Raw genomic sequence first — 17,045 nt, forward strand, 5'->3', positions numbered from 1 at the left:
TGACAAGCTGTAGGTAGAGAAGGGCCATTTCTCATGAGAAATAGCAGTCCTGTCCACCCTACGTCCGTCCAGCAAATATCTACGAAACAGCTGCTGGAGAAGCCTTGTAACATAGTAGTTAAGAAAGAGCCCAGTGGCATACCCATACAGTGGAATATGATTCAGCCATAGAAAAGAATGAAGCACTGACACCTGCTACAACACGGATGAACCTTGAAAACATTATGCGAAGTGAAAGAAATTAGTCACAAAAGGCCACGTATTCCATTTATACGAAATGTCCAGAATTGGCAAATCCATAGAGACATAAAATAGATTAGTGGTTGCCAGGGGCTGGGGGGAGGGGGAAATGAGGAGTAACTGCTAATGGGTGTGGGGTTTCCATTGGAACAATGAGAATGTTCCAGAATTAGATAGTGGTGATGGATGCATAACTCTGAATATACTAAAAACTACTGAACTGTATACCTTAAAAGGGTGAATTTTATGATATGTGAATTATATCTCAGTTACAAAGAGAAAGGGAAAGAGGGAAAGAAGAAAAGAAGGAAGGAAAGAAAGATCACAGGCTGCTGGGGTTGAAGGCTGTTAGCGTGGGCAGGTTCCCTCTGGGAACCCCAGTCTCCCCATCTGTAAAACGAGGTGACTTCAGTGCCTGCCTCACAGGGTTGTTGTGACGACTCGGTGCATTGATACTGGATGTGGAGGGCTCTGCCCAGCGCCTGGCACCCGGTGGTTTTGCTGCTGTTTGAGTGGGACGAGGCCGTGCCACTTGGAGAGGCTGAGGCCGCTGGGCTGAAGCTGCACTGCCCCAGAGGGTTTCGTTTCTCCTTCAGGTCCTGGGTTTTCTGGCCCGAGGGGAAGCGGCCAAGTATGACTTGGACATTTGGGCCACATATCAGGGGGTTTATTTCCTGGCAGATGCTTGGCTGGGAGTCCAGTTGCTGGTCTGGCCACTTGAATGTCCAAACAAAGGCTCTTTTAGGCCCTGGGCCCATGCCTGCCTGCTGCCTTGGGCCTGGCCCGTGTCCCCAGAGGGCAAAGGCTGCACACGTCAGTAATGCCTGCTCTCATGCTCTTCTGGAAACCGGTAAGAAGTTATTGATGTGCAACCAGAGTCCCTTGTGCTGGGAGCTCTGGGGCCCTCAAAGGGCACACCTGTGGTGTGTTGTCAAGTTCTAAGGCTCACTGAGGGAAAATTCCCATTTCTTCCCATCCCTTTCTATGTTCATTTCCTGGGACTGTCTTAACAAAGTACCACAAATTGGGTGGCTTAAAACAACAGAAATATATTTTCTCACAATTCTGGTGGGCACCTGGAGTTCAGTGCTCCTGGAGAACTGGGGGACAGTGTAGAACATGCCTCAGGTATGCCACCTGAGGGGTGAGGGAGCCGAGGTATTTATCCTCCAAGTGCTGTCAGTCAGGAGCTGAGGACTGCTCCCAGAGGGTTTTAATTCCCTCACCTTCCTGATCTGCCTCTCACACCAGCAGAGTGAGCTCTGGGGGCCTGAGAAAGCCCCCAGGTGTGCCAGGAGTTGCAGGTTCTGGCTGTTGGAAGTCATGCAGATGGGCCTGATTGTAAATACACTTTCCATAGGAACCAGTCCTATAGGATTGTTCAAGGATCCAGAAAGATTGTCCATGTAAAATGCCTGCAGCGTTGCAAGTTCCCAATGATTAGTGCTGGCCTAGTGTGGCAGGCTGAATAATGGTCCCCAAAGATGGGCACTTTCTAATCCCCAGAACCTGAAAATATGTGACCTTACATGGCAAAAGGTCTTTGCAGATAGATTAAGTTAAGGATCTTGAGATGGGAGATTATCCTGGATTATCTGGTAGGTCCAGTGTTATCACAAGGGTCTTTGTAAGAGGGAGGTAGGAGGGTCAGAGTCAGAGAAGGAAATGTGATGACAGAAGCAGAGGTCAGAGCGATGTGGGGCCACAAGACAAGGAATGCAGGTGACCTCTAGAAGCTGGAAAAGGCAAGGAAATGGATTCTCCCCTAGAGCCTCCAGAAGGAATGTAGCCCTGCTGACCCATTTCAGACTTTGGACCTCCAGAACTGTAAGAGAATAAATGTGTTGCTTTCAGCCTCTAAGTTTGTGGTCATTTGTTACAGCAGCAACAGGAAACTCATACACTTTGGCCAAGCAGGTTGAGGCGAGCACCTCAAGCATGTCCCTGAGGTGCTGGGGCCATAAAACTATTTTTATTCCTCTCTTTACTGATAAGATGTAGGAAGGGACAGTGAAAAATATCCTGGTAACCATGACTGGCTACTGGGCCTGTCTCCTGTCTGGAGATGAGCTCAGAAGTCAGCATCTAAGTGACTCTGCACTGGGGAGGCCGTCCCCTCACCCCCTGTTTCCTGGTCAGGTCAAGTGGGCCTTTGATTTCCTCAGAGTTGGGCATTTGAGACTCATTTCTTAGACTTTGGACCCTCTGTGGTGCTTCCAAATTATGAGGGAACACATACAGCTCTTCCTGTGCTCCAGGCGCTGTTCTGAGCACTTCACGTGTTCAGTTCAGCTGAGGCTCACGGCGGCCTGGGCGGGAGGTGCCATTCCTCTTCCCATTTACAGATGGGGAAGTGAGGGCATGGGAGAATCCCTAACTTGCCCATGCTCCCGCAGCCGGAGTTTGAGCTCAGGCCCTGTGTTTCAGGGTCTGTTCCTGATCCTCCCAAGACTGCCTCTGCGGGCGATGGTTCAGCAGGGCTCGGGACTGAGAGTCTGTCATCTGTGACCACACAGCTTAAAAGACACCTCCCAGCCTCTTTTATTATTGTTGAAGTTGCATCCTCCCATTTGCCTCCCAGGGCCGTTAGAGTTGGGGAGAAGGATCTCCCAGTTCAGGGATGGAAATGGAGAAGGGGAGTGTTCTCCCTCCCCCGTGCAGACGGACATCACCCCGTGCAGTCATTTCTTGTCCCGTGCTGGGTGGATCTGTCTGACGCTGGGAGGTGCAGAGGCGCTTCCCGTTGGGGTGGAAGATAGAGCCTTCGTCGAGGCCTCATCAGTCAGAGAGTTGGTGGTGGGGGAGCCCTCTGATGGGCTGTCTGTCGCATGCTCTCTCTCCCAGGATCCTTCATCCAGGAATGCTCATGTAGGGGGTCAGCCTTCCCATTTTACAGACAGCAAAGCTGAGGCCAGGCAGGTCTCTGACAAGGTCACACACAGCGTGTCTGCCGGCTCTCCACTCTGACCGGGGCACAGCACGACTCCAGCCGCCCAGTTCTGTCTGCCTTGAAGGCCTGCTCTGCCCAGCTCCGGGCTGCAGTCACTGTAGAGGAGGCTGGGAGTTTTAAGTTCATCTTACGGACAATTCAGGCTGTCAAGAATTTTTTTGTACATGCAACAAAGTTTGCAGATGGTTTAAGGGGACAGAAGGAATTTACATCTTGACACCGCAGGCAGTTTAAAATAGAATATTAGGTTTCCTGTTTAAAGTCCTTCTGTCACCATCCCACCAGAAATTTCACATCAGACAGTAAGAATTTAGAAGGGAGACAGGCAGTTGTCGGCTGAGTGATCCGAGAAGGATAGGAATCTTCAGCTAGAGCCTTAAGGGCACGTAGGATTCCTGTAGAAAGGTGAGGAGGGGGACAGGCATGCTAGGTGGAGGCCAAGCTCCCTCTGCCTTCCCAGGGGTCAGTAGGGGTTTCCAGAGGCCCGCCTGCTGTGGGCAGCCCTCGTCCTGGTTTGCTGCTCTGTCGTGGTGAGTGTGGGACAGCCGTCCCTGGTTCTCATGCCCGCTCCCCTCCCCGGGGCTGTTTCTCCCCACCAGGGTGACGGATGAAATCTTTAACTTCTTGCTGGTGTGGTATTACTGCACCTTGACCATTCGGGAGAGTATTCTCATCAGCAACGGCTCAAGGTAATTGGGGGTCCGGCTTTGGGGGGACGTAGGGGAAGCCAAAGGGAAATCTGTCATGGAGGGGAGGCAAGTGAGGACTGTCACCCTCAGCCTGCATTCTCTTTCTCCTTGGGGGGGGCCGTGACCACTCAGACCCAGGGAGGAGGAAAAGCGTGTCTGCTTCTGCTGCAGTGTCACTTGCTATGGTCAGTCTCTTGCTTACAAGGAACCCTAACTCAAATGCACTTAACATAACAGGACATTTATTTTCTCCTATCAAGGACCAGGTCCACTGGGACTGACTTCAGGTGAGGCTTAATCCAGGTGCTCAGACATTCTCATCAGGACCCAGTTTCTCTCCATCTCTCACCTCTGCCTTCTAATGTGTTGTCTTTATTCTCAGGCTCCATGTAGGCACACCCAAGCAGCTTCTAGCATTCCCAGCAAAATAGGGCACGTTCCTCTCTTCCAAGAGTCTCTCTGGGTCCCACTGGCACTCACTGGATCCTGTGCCCATCTCTGAACCCATCACCATGGCCAGAGAAGGCACAGCTGTGATTGATAGGCCCTGTGCCCATCCCTACACTGTGATTAGAAGCTTAGAAGCTCAGTGTCAGGAGGGGAGTGGTTCCCCAGAGGCAAACCGGGATACTGTCACTGGAAAGATGAATGGATTCTGGTGACAAGAGTGAATAGTGCCCCACAGGGAGATGGCGAGGAGGGTGGACAGGTGATGCAGGTCTTGGGCCAAACCTGCCCTGTCACAGAGTTGGTGCTGGGGAGAAGGAGGGCAGGCTGGGAGAGAAAATTCCTGAGTTCTAGCCCCAGTGCTGTCACTCAGCAGCTCTGTGACCCTGGGCAAGTCACGTCCCTTCTTTGGGCTGTTTCAGAGTCCCTTGGGGGAGTGATTGTGTCCCAGTGTTGCTGAGTGAATCTAGACACGATTGGGGCTACCCTCATTCCCCCATCTCTGAAGGCCTCCAAGTGCAAGGAGCCCCACTATTTTCTCTCAGCTTCTTTTCTGCCCCACCTGTCTCTGAGCTGAGAATCTCAGGACCCAGTTGAGATCCACGACTTGCCTCCTGGAGGACCCACTTTCTGAAGGTCTGATTCCTTTGTGGGGTGGCCATTTGAACCTCTGCATGCAATTCCTGCCCCTATTCTTTCCTGAAACAAAAAGTAACGACTTCCCAACCCCTCCCCGCTTCCTCCCTCCTGAGGGTTGGTAAGGAATGGCCAGGAACTGGGTATTTAAGATTGGGGGCATCTGCCAAACCCCCAAATAATTTGCCACCTTCTCACTTTTCTGCCCAGTGGTCTCTTATGGCAGATCCTTGCCCTGCCGGGCCTTACCCTGAACATAGAGCTGAGAGGTAAGGAGCAGGGGAGCAGCGGTTCTTAGGTACACAGCCCTGTAGGATGTAGCCCTTTAGAAAAGATCAGTGTTTCTCAAACTGCACTCACTTTTGTCCTATCCATGCCTTTTTCACCATGTCCATGTATCACCTAGATGATAATTTTCTCACATTTTAAACCAACTCTCTCCTTTTTTTTTTTTATTTAAATAAATCTTAATTTACTTTATTTATTTATTTTTTTTTGAGGAAGATCAGCCCTGAGCTAACATCCATGCCAATCCTCCTCTTTTTGCTGAGGAAGACCGGCTCTGAGCTAACATCTATTGCCAATCCTCCTCCCCTTCTTCCCCAAAGCCCCAGTAGATAGTTGTATGTCATAGTTGCACATCCTTCTAGTTGCTGTATGTGGGACGCGGCCTCAGCATGGCCGGAGAAGCGGTGCGTCAGTGCACGCCCGGGATCCAAACCTGGGCCGCCAGCAGCGGAGCGCGCGCACCCAACCGCTAAGCCACGGGGCTGGCCCATCTTAATTTATTTTAAAAGGAAACTCTATTTCACCACCATACATGGAAAACCAGCATCAATTGCAGGAAAGAGGAAGTCGTGTAAAAATATCTTTTTGTTTTCATTGTGTAATTTATTGAAGTCAATGATTCTTGCTTCCTGAAGGCTCTGTGCCTGAGGCCTGCTATCTCTCTTCTCTGTATGTGTGTGTAAAAGGGAGATTAGCAGATCTTGAGAGGCGTTAAAGATGTACTAGCATCTGACTGAGACTCTCTCCTTAACTTAATCAGGAGATGGAAAGAGAACTGAGAAGATGACTTCTCACCACGATTCAGTATCGTCTAGTGTTATGCTTCAGTATCATCTAAAACTTGGTGGTACGCGCCCTATGCTTTGGGAAACACTGAAGTAGAAAATCTTATAAAATAAATAACATTCATAGTTTTCCTTAATTTTAGTGAATAGTATCTTTCTGCTTTTGGGTGTGGTTGGAGGGGAGCCAGGGTAGTATATAGCGGGGAAATGGGGCCGGCCAGGGCGATTGGCAAGGCTTCCTTGTCACTAATTCTCTTCCTGTACCCATGGGCTGTCAGTCTTGCAGTTTCACCCTTCTCATGGACTCATATTAAGAGTGTTCAGGGGCATGCTGCGTCTCTAACAGTCACTAACACTTTAGTAAGAGTTACTCTAGTCAGCTTTTTTCCTGCTATGACAAGCTGTGGATGCAGGGGTTACCAGAGAGAAGGGAGCAGGACTGAGTGGAGGTCCCTGCAAGTGTGGAGCACACCAGGAAAATGGGGAGGGGGACAAAGGGGAAAGAAGTGGGGTTCCAAAGCTAAGCCCTGTTTGCCTAACACTTTAGCAAGGGCTGTTCTGGGGCCTCCTTGGAGCTCACACTCTGACAGGACAGCAGGAAGGATTGTCTCTGAGCTTGTAATGCAAAGCTTTGTGTGGGGGAACCGCTCTACCCCTCCACCCCCGGCATTCATCACACATTTATTTTGAGCATCTCCTAGGTGCCAGACACTGAGCTAGAGACTCCAAGATAGCCCACACCCTGTGCCTTTTGGGAGCACTCAGTCTTTTTTAAAAGACCCATTCGTGGCAAATATGGTTCAGGAATCTCGAGTTGTAATGGCACCGTTCTTCCAGGCCTGTCTCCCCACTTTGGCCTGGGGCAGGGGTTCAGATATGGTGGTGGTGGGGAGGCTGGAATGGGTGAGGGTCAGCTCGTACAGGTGCCTCATCTTCTGGAATGACTACTGGAGTTGTGGCCAATTTAGGAGGGAGAGGGGCATGGCAGGTGGGCTGAATCTGAGTGACTAAAACTTGTGACTCATCCTCAATATCTGTTGGATATTTAGCCTCCATCCTCCCCCAGCTCCTTCTCAGAGCTGATTTTTCCTGGAGGTGGGCAGGGGAAATGCCTTTGAGGTTTCCCCTCACACTTGGCCCTTACAGGGAATAGCTAAGAAACCATTCCAAGAGAGCACGTGAGGAGGAGGAGGAGGGAGGGGTCCGGATTGGGATGAACACTACCTTTCTCATCTTTGAAGCATCCCAGGGGCCAGGTCAGGAGCCCAGGGTTGGTATCCAGTAAATACTCCATCGTCTTTGTAGAAATGAATGGAACCCAAGCTTGGCAATGAGGGAAGGTCCCTGGGGCGGTACCAGCATTCTAAAGACAGCTGGAGCTGAGCTCTAAGGGCTTCCTGGAGGCTTGCTGCCCAGTTGTGGTCTGAGTGAGTCTCTTCCCTCCTGTTCCCTGTTGCACCTGAGACCTGAATTAGAGATGTGGTTCGAGGAAGCAGGCCTAGAGAGGTGGAGGTATGGAGGGACTCCCCCACCTTCGACTTGTGTCTGATACCTCCCATGTGAGATGTAGCTCATTAGCTCAGTGCAATAAGCAAATCAGCTTCCCTTGCCAATTTTGCAAATAAGGGAAAACTGCCTGATAGGAGTAAACATGAAGGGGGAGCATATAAATAGTTCAGGGAGGTGAAAAGGGCTCAATGTTAACAGTCCTGCTCCCTCTCCCTATTCTGTTGTTCCTTGCACTGGCTCCCAGCAGCCCTGTCCAGCATCCTACCTAATCAGCAATCTCAGCGGAAAAAGCCCCTTTCCTCTACAAAGCAAGGGGCAATCTTGAGAGGGACTTCTGATAGCCTAGGCTCAGGTCACATGCTCATGCCTGAGCCAATCACTGTGTCTGGAGGGATGCAGAGCTCTGATTGGCTGACTCTTTGTCACGTGGCCAATTATATTCCTCAGCTCCACCCCGACTACCTAGACTGAGTGTGGGGTGAGGCGGGTCCCCAAAGAAAACTGAGGCTGGGAACCACAATGGGAGTGATTGACAGACAGGCAAAACAGCAGATGTCTCCCACAGTTAGTTCTGGGCCAGAAAGAGTAATGAATCAGAGATCCTGGTGGCTTTTCTGGCGAGCCAGCCCATGGCTTCCTGGCTCTAACCAGCTTTTATAGTGGCCTTTCCCGGGATACAGAGGTGTAGGGGTGGCAGGCAGGGGAGGGAGCCTCGTGGAAGCCATTCCCCCAACTGCCCAGATGACCCGAAGCTCAAAGCCAGAAATAGCCTGGGATTGAAGAGTAGCTGGTGCATGTATCTTGTGGACACACTGCAAATGTGGCTAAGGTGTCCTGAAGGGAGGGCCATGGTCTCCCCGGGCACATCCCCAGATACCAGGACATGCTGTCCCTACATTCTGGCCATGTGTGCACTGCTGTTCCTGGAGCATCCACTGTCTGTTCATTTAGAAAGCTCACAAGCCCCTGCAAGCTTCATCTCTGTGGCAAAACAGCCCCAGAGAGTGACTGCTAATTGGTGCGGTTTTCTTTTTGGGGTGATAAAAATGTCCTAAAACTGATTGTGGTCATGGTTGCACAAACTCTGTGAATGTACTAAAAATCACTGACTCATATACTTTAAATGGTGAATGGTATGGTATCTGAATTACATTACAATAAAACTGTTATATAAATACACATATGCACAAAACCAGTCCAGAGCCCTGGGGTGTGCAGATGGACAACGGGGCTGGTGGATGCTGCGCTGGGGAAGAAGCAATTTCTAGCTCTCCCGGTGCTGCTGAGCTGTGTTTATTGGTGGCATCTGTTAGAGATGGGCTCTGGGCATGGCGAGCAGTGAAATTAAAAGCTGCTGCCCAGCCAAGCTTGTTGCTCTGAGCCTGTGTCTGGCTCCGGCTGCTCCCACACAGGGAGAGGGCATTTCTCCGGGGAGCTTTGTGGAGCAGGACATGGGAGCGTGGGGCTTGCATGTGGCTTTGCAGAGAACTAGGAAGTCCCAGAGAGGCTTCTTGGGTTCAAGCTGAAAGTTTGAGGTTGGGGCCAACTGCCTTTTCTGTCAGAAAATTAGAGCCAGGACTCTTCGTAGAGTCTGACAGGCAAGACAGGGACTTGGGGAGGAAGAGATTGGGACAAAGAAGGGGATGGAGATCTTGTCTTGTGAACTCATGTGGCACCTGCAACAATCTGTCACCTCTGTGCTGGTGGCATCAGACCAGCTGCTACCCTCACCAGCTGCACCTCTGGGACATCACTTCATTCATTTCAACATTCGTTGAGTGCCTGCTGTTTACCAGGTGCTGTTAGTACTGGGAATAAAGAGCCGCCTAAAGCCTTGTCCCTCACCATGACCCTTGAGGTGCCCACAAGCCGTTGCCTGCACACCAAAGTCGTATCTAGAACTGTTGTAGGGCTGCAAAGAGAAGAAGAGATCAGTAAGGTCCAGTCTCTGCTCTTATGATGTCTGTGTTCTGATTGGAAGGTTTTAAGACTGCTCAAAATCGCTTATTAGGATAATACAAATTAAAACCTCAACGACACACCAATTTTCACCTATTAAGATGGGAAGAAATTTTAAAATTTTGTGTCAGGTGTTGGTGAGGGTTTGGGGAACCAGGTATTCCCCCCTACTGCTGATGCGGGTCTAAGGTGGCTAGCGGTTTTGGAGGGTAATTTGACAAGTAACAATGCACACATCCTCTGACCTGCTTCTTGGTAGCCACCACAGAGGAACAGTGTCATTGCCCTAGGGGACATCCACAAGGATGTCATGGCAGCATCAGGGATGACAGGGACAGTTGGGGAACAGCCAAGTAGACTATGGCAGAGCCACATCCTGAAATGTCACGTGGCTTTTAAGAAGCCAGTGACAGGTCTATAGGTACTGGCCTGGGAATCAAGACAGGAAAGCAAGTTGCAGGACGATTTTAGTTAAAAAGCAAGTGTAATCCTGCGCTCATCCCCCGAACCAGCAGATCCTCGGGTTCCTCCTTTTTGTGAGCGGCAGCACCTTGGACCCCATCTCCCCATTTGGCCCTCGCGCCAGTCCTCTCCCGAGAGAGACCTGGAGGGCAAAGGTTGATTACTACCCCCACGTGGATCCTGCAGGCCTCCCAATACCTACTGCCCAGTCCTTAGGAGGACGGAGCTCAGCTGCTCCCAGGCTGCATTTGCCAAAGCAAATCACTGCCACGTTGTGTTCAGATAACTGAGCTCCCAGAGAGGGGCCGGGAAAGGGCAGCAGAGGCCAGACAGACTCAGGGACTTTGAAGGGGAAAAGTTCGAGGGTCCATCTTCATCCTAGGCTGCCCCTGACACAGAGGAGGATGTGACCACCATGCTTCCTCTCCCGCTGTGGAGTGAGAGCTGGGAGCTGGGGGAGCTCTGGGTTCTGACAACAGGGTCCCCACAGCTTCTGGGCTGGATGGATCAAGTCCAGGGCTGGGTGAGGACCTGCTGTAGACCACAAGTGCAGATGTGCCTGAGGGCGTAGGGCTCCCAGGGAGAAGCTGCGTCTGAGATGGTGTGAGATGCTGCCTGTGCGGCCTGTCATTTCACTGTATCTGTGGGGTAACATAGGTAGGTAGCTACAGCTGTGTGGAAATGTGTGTGTGTGTTCTGTGTTTATTCAACGCATTTATGAGCACCTCCTCTGACACTGCTGGGTGTCACAGATACATCAGTGAACAGCACAGACAAGATCCCTGCTCTTCTGGAGTCTACATTTGAGTTGGGAAGGGGGTTTAGAAAACAAACAAGAAAAAAAATAATGAATAATTTCAGATAGCGGTAAGCACCATGAAAAAAATGAAACAGGGTAATGTGATCCAGAGTGGGGCTGGCTGCTTTAGATAAGGTGGTCGGGGAAGGCATCTTGGAGGACAGTTTGTCCAAAACTGGAATTCGGACCAGGAGCCAGGCAGGCCAAGGTGTTGGAGCAGAGAGAACCGCAAATGGAAAGGCCCTGTGAATCTGCCTGGGCTGCCATGACAAGATACCACAGACTGGGGGCTTAAACAACAGAAATTCATTTTCTCACAGTTCTGGAGACTAGAAGTCCAAGATCAAGGTGCCAGGAGGTTTGGTTTCTCCCGAGGCCTCTCCTTGGCTTGCAGACGGCCACTGTGGCTTCACGTGGCCTTTGCTCTGTGAGCCTGTGCACTCCCCGTGTCTCTTCCTCTAAGGAGGACACCAGTCCTAGTAGATTAGGGCCCATCCTTATGACCTGATTTAACCTTAATCACCTCTTTAAAGGCCCCATCTCCAAAGACAGTCACATTCTGGGGTACTGGGAGTTAGGGCTTCAACATAGGAGTTTTAGGGGCACACAAGTCAGCCCGTAACAGGCCCTGAGGTAGCCGTGGGCTTGGGGGGTTCAAGGAGGAGAGGACAGGGAGGCGGGGCTGGGAGTCGTGGGGAGCCTAGGCATGTGTTCTGAGGGTAGCAGGAAGCCACTGGAGGCCCAAGTGCTTCTGTGGGTCTCGTGGCTAATCTGTGAGTGGTTTCCATGTAATTCTGCATCTCGGTAGGACAGAGAGGGCCAGAGTCACGGCTTGGGTCTATTTCATGACCGTTTCCAAGCCACAGAGCAGCCCTTGCCCACATAGGCTGGGGAACGGGAGACGCCTGCGTTTCTCTCCCCTCTTGAGCTCCTTTTCCTTCTCCTGTTCTCTCTGAGAATTAAAGGCTGGTGGGTGTCTCACCACTACGTGTCCACGTTCCTGTCTGGAGTGATGCTGACCTGGTGAGTGTCTCCTGCTGTGTTCTGAGGGTCTCTGCTCGCCCTCCCCCGGGAGCCGGAGGGTGGGGGCTGGTGAATGGGCACTGGTGGTGGGCGAGGGGGCCCAGATCAGGGGGCCTTTCGGGCCAAGGAGGAAAGTGTGAGCTTACAACTGGGCTGTGGGGAACCCCCCAAACTATCTGGGGAGTTTTCCAGGGAATGTCCTGTCTGCCTGCTGGCTGGGGCAGCGGTGACAGGGAGCAAGGCAGGACAGATGAGGCTGGAGCATCAGAGGAGGCTAAGATGGAGGGAGCGGGGAATGGTTGGGAACCTGGGCTTCAGAATGACTACATGGGCTCCGAGCCCTGGTTCAGGAATGTACTTAAAGCAATGATGGAAATGACTGGTCCAGCTCAGGGACACTGGTGATAAAGAAGGGCAGAAATCGGGGACCTCGGCTTCATTTTAAAACCTTTTCTTCTCTCTTGGTTGGAACAGAGATGGGCTGGGATTAATGTCTGATTTCAAGCGTGCCTCACCTTGGCCTCTTCCCGCTTCTCTGCAGGCCAAACGGACTAATTTATCAGAAGTTTCGCAGTCAGTTCTTAGCGTTTTCCATTTTTCAAAGTGAGTGTCTCTTGCCGGGATTCAGGGGAGTAGCCCCTCGTGAGGGGTGTGTCTTGCATGGAAGGGAGATGAGACTGGGGGAGATCCCTGGCCAGCCTGGGGCAGGGGAGTCCAGAAAAGAGGTATTCCGCCAGATCATCTCCATCTGACCCCCCAGCCCCCAACCCTGGGAGAGGGAAGGCCTGACCTGCCCCCACCCCCTGGAGCTCCTGTTACCTCCTTTTCCCTCCCCAGAACCCAAACAATTGCAGCCTTCCGGAACTGAGTGGTGTTAGGGGCACTAGCTTTGTTTTCCTCAAAATGGAAATACACGTTCTTGTTCTCATTTAAGAATAGCTCTGGATTTCTATACAATGAACTGGTCCCAGGGGTCACCTCTGGGAAGGGGGAGCCTGGGTGCCTGAGGACAGGGAGGGAGAGCTTTACTTGTTACCAAATACATTTGTTCCCTTTGACTTTTATACTGTGCGCACATTGCCTGTTCAAAAAATACAATTTAACTTTTAAATAAAACCCTGCTTCCAAACAAATACAAATATATAAAGCTGAGAATGAAAATTATGTCTAATCCCACCGTTAGGGGTGATCACTCTTTTTTTGTGTGTGAGGAAGATCAGCCCTGAGCTAACATCTGATGCCAATCCTCCTTTTTTCTTTTTCTGAGGAAGACTGGCCCTGAGCTAACACCTGTGCCCATCTTCCTCTACTTTGTATCGGATGCCGCCACAGCATGGCCTGACAAGCAGTGCGTTGGTGCACGCCCGGGATCCGAACCGGCGAACCCAGGGCCGCCGCGGCGGAGCGCGTGCACTTAACTGCTTGTGCCACCGGGCTGGCCCTGGGGTGATCACTCTTAATAGATCTATGTCCTTTCAAACATTTTTATTCATAAATACATGTATACTGCATTATGTATAGTCTACAAATATGGGATCCCTCTGCACATATAGCTTTTTTTATAGCCTAGTTTTTTTTTTCTTTTAACAATTTATCATGGGTATTTTTCCACATCACTACACAGAATTCTACTTCCTCATTTTTAGTGACTAAAGTACCCGATTTTATGGAGCTGTCTCTTGTGTGTCTTGGCATTGCACACAGCTCCCAGCATGGTGCTGCCATTCCAGCAAGCATCTATTGAGTGCCTACTGCATGCCTGGGAAAGCTCCAGAAGTTTCTAGTCTAGTTGGGGCTTAGTTGGGTCCTCGGATAACCTGAGCTCTCTTTGTATTCTGGATAAAGGATAAAAAGGGTTCAGACCGAAGTGTGTGTGTGTGTCTGTGTCTGTCTGTGTCTGTGATGAGGGTGGGAGAGAGTTGTATCCAGGGCGCCCCCTGCCCTTTGGGAAGTGAAGACCCACAGCCTGCAGTGGAGGTGTTGCCCAGTCCTCCAGGCCCTGAGCTGGGCGCTGTGCTCCCCCTGCAGGCTGTGTCCAGTTCCTGCAATATTATTATCAGAGGGGCTGCCTCTACCGGCTGCGGGCCCTGGGGGAGAGGAATCACCTGGACCTCACGGTGGGTAAGTAGCCCCGGGGGCGGGGGTTGGGGAGCCCCGGCCCCTCCCAGCTCCCCTAGACCTCGCCCCATACTCCCCACTGGGAGCACCTGCCAGTAAGAGTGTAAGACCTACCACACACAAAGCCAGGGCTGCTGGCCTGTGCCTGAGTTGCTTTTCATAATTCATCGTGGATTCTGTTTCAGCTGACAAACGTGAGGCCAGCTGTGTGCCAGGCCCTCGATGCTGATTCCATCTTATCCTTTTTAAATGTCCATTTTTGCCTGTGTTTTATAATATACATAACGTTAGGTTAGTGATGTTGCACATAATTTATGTATAATATGTCTACATATAAATGTGTATAAACACATACATGTTTACATTTTGGGAATGTACGCTGAACTTTTTTAACTCATAGGGGTGGATGCCCAATCAGAAAAGCTCAGAGACCCCCGTCTAAACTTTCTGAGGAAACTCTTTTTAATAAAACTCTGCTTTTTCTTGAGATGGTCATTTCCATCGAATTACTCTGCAAAGTAGGCCCTATTTTATCAAGGCTCGATTGAAATGATGAATGCAAAAATGCATTATGAAATGCAAAAGCCTGTGTAAATTATATTAAAAAACATAGTGCCTGGAAATCAGCGTTCTGTAAGTATTGTCTAGCCTACTTAGTTCATGGTGACTTGAGGTGTGAGAGCAGTTGGGCCTGGTGACAGGTGTTCTGCATGCTCTCTGGGTTATTTTCATAGTGAGCACTCATCCCCCTATCAGAGGTGAGGTCTGTCCCCCTGCCCCAGCTGTGTTTGTGCCTGACTAATCTCAGGATGACTGGCATGGCTGGGCAATGGGCGCTTGGTGAGACTGTAGGGGCAGCCAAACCCCCTCACATGAGCCCTTTGCTCCCTCCCTCCCTCCTCTCCACAGAAGGATTCCAGTCCTGGATGTGGCGGGGCCTCACCTTCCTCCTGCCTTTCCTGTTCTGTGGCCACGTGAGTTCCCCTGGAGTTTGTGGGTATCCCCTGCTCTGGGCTGACTCCCGGGAACAGAAGGTCTTCATGCCTGTCCGTCATTCTCCAGCCGTCGCTGAGCTGGGCCCCACAGGGTCCTGGGGCTAGGCCGGCCCCTGGGTCTAGGGATGCCAGAGGCTGAAGCCAGACCTGGCCCTCAGCACCAGCATGCCCAACCCCAGGCCCTCAGACCTGCCCCAGTTTCATTTTGGGGGGTTGTCAGTATCTCAGGGCTGTTGATACCAGAAGTTGGGGGGCCTGGTCTATCTCCCTGGGCTTTCCCACGGGGGTCTCCGGGGGAATTGGGTCGGGTGAGCAGTGCCTTTCTCCCCTCTCTGCAGTTCTGGCAGCTCTACAATGCCGTCACGTTGTTTGAGCTCTCCAGCCACGAGGAATGCAAAGAATGGCAGGTATGGGTGGGTGTGTGTGTGTGTGTGTGTGTGTGTGTGTGTGTGTGTGTGGTGGGGGTCCTGGGGAAGGCTGGGCCGCTTTGGGGAGAATTCTTTCCTCAGCCCCTCCCTCTACCCCCTCTGTGGGGCCCCTGCTGCTGGGGCCTGGGAGACCCTGGGAGGGAATTCGGGAGGCCAGGGACCCCCTCAGTGGTCTGAGAGTCCCAAGGAGGTTCACCCCACCAAACACTACTGGGGGCTGAGGGAGGAGCCCCCTAGGACCTTGCCTGACCCTCAGGATCCTCAGGACTCTCACCCCTCACCCGGTTGGCCCAGATCTCTGCCGTCTGCGGGCAAACCCTGCAGTTTGCGAGTAGCTGGTGCCAAGGGGGTTCTGCATTTAGCAGGGGTAGCTGATGGGAGGCTGGCACAGCCTCTTCCTTTGCCCTCTTCTCTGCCCCATCTTCCCGGCCCCTGGCACTACCCTTCTCTGTACCGCCCCCCCAGGTGTTCGTGTTGGCACTCACGTTCCTTGTCCTCTTCCTCGGCAATTTTCTGACCACACTCAAAGTCGTGCACGCCAAACTCCAGAAGAACAGAAACAAGGCAAAGAAGCCGTGAGCCACAGGACTCGTGTGCGCCTTGAGCCCCCGGACTTTGAGACTGCAGGGGGATCCCAGTCGGCACCTCACTGCTGATTTCCTCCCCCACAGTGCCGGTGGCCACTGGCAGCAGCAACCTCAGGGGCCAGCAGCATCGCTGGGAGCAGGGCCGAGGCCATGGTCCCCGGCCGGACAAGAGGAATGTGACCCCAGCCTGTCTGCGCAGTATTAGCCCCACAGCCTCCCTATTTATGATATTTAATACCAGTCCTCCCCACCTCCCTAGACTGGGTCAGTCTTCCTGGGGTGGGGGGTCTAACCTCAGGGAGCCCCTCTGTCCCCACTCCCATCATTTGAGTTGGGGGTTGGATGTGCCTCGCTGGGTGGGGTTGATGCTGACCTGCTCCTTACTGAAGCCCAGGTAGGGGGGTGGGCGGAAACCTCTCAGCCTCCTGTGGAGCCTCCCCCCCCCCCCAGGCGCACTGCTTCTGCTGTAAACTCCCTTCCTCCCAGCCCCCACTCCCCGTGGGGGCGGTATTTAAGTTCTCCAAGAACCACTGTCTCTGCCTCATGCTCTTTGTGCTTCTGAAGTCTCCTGCCTGCTGAGCACCAGTGGAAAGCGGGTCTGCCTCCCTGAGGGCTGGGGGCTTGGCCCCTGAGCAGCCGGAGGGGTGGGCTTGAGGTGGGAGGATTTTCTGAGGGTCACCACCAGAGGGCGCTCCAGTCTCTGCATCGCTCGAATGGTTTGAAGGCATTTTTGACACTGAAAGTTGGGGTGCACTCTTGGGGGCTTCCAGATCCCCACCCCTCAGCCCACCTTCCTGAATTCTTGCAGTGAGTACTCAGGGAGGGGGACCAAGACCCTCAGCGCTGGCTGGGACTTAAGCCATCATGGAGGTCACCCATCCTCCACCTCCCTTCACCTCAGAGGTTCTGGAATGTGGGGGAAGTCTGAGCAGGCTCACTTCCAGGAGGCACTCAGAGGCCGGGGTAGGTCTGCTGGTCACCTTGTGTTAGATTCTGGATTCGTGGGGATGGTGAAGAAACCAACAAGTTGGGTTGAATTTTCTGCCCTTTCTCCCCACATATGGGCCTCAGCTACTTCCCTACAAATCCCCTTCAACCACGGTTCACAGCTGGTGTCCACAATCAAGCTT

General features: G+C 52.1%; 1 protein-coding gene across 2 annotated transcripts in view; it reads left to right on the forward strand.

The window, feature by feature from the left end:
* Window positions 1-17,038, forward strand: part of TMEM120B (transmembrane protein 120B) — a 40,090-nt gene extending 23,052 nt beyond the window's left edge. The window contains exons 6-12 of one of the 2 annotated variants that reach the window (XM_004430012.3): window positions 3,790-3,879; window positions 11,722-11,787; window positions 12,329-12,390; window positions 13,816-13,908; window positions 14,815-14,879; window positions 15,239-15,307; window positions 15,794-17,038. In XM_004430012.3, coding sequence (XP_004430069.1) covers window positions 3,790-3,879; window positions 11,722-11,787; window positions 12,329-12,390; window positions 13,816-13,908; window positions 14,815-14,879; window positions 15,239-15,307; window positions 15,794-15,907 — 559 coding nt within the window. In that variant the 3' untranslated portion in view covers window positions 15,908-17,038. The remainder of the gene's footprint in view (window positions 1-3,789; window positions 3,880-11,721; window positions 11,788-12,328; window positions 12,391-13,815; window positions 13,909-14,814; window positions 14,880-15,238; window positions 15,308-15,793) is intronic. The other variant, XM_087423334.1, reaches the window with a different exon arrangement.
* The last annotated feature ends 7 nt before the right edge of the window (window positions 17,039-17,045 follow it).

This window comes from Ceratotherium simum, chromosome 35 (genome assembly GCF_057802395.1).
Source record: "Ceratotherium simum simum isolate JZ-2026a chromosome 35, ASM5780239v1, whole genome shotgun sequence".
Classification (NCBI taxonomy): Eukaryota; Metazoa; Chordata; class Mammalia; order Perissodactyla; family Rhinocerotidae; genus Ceratotherium; species Ceratotherium simum.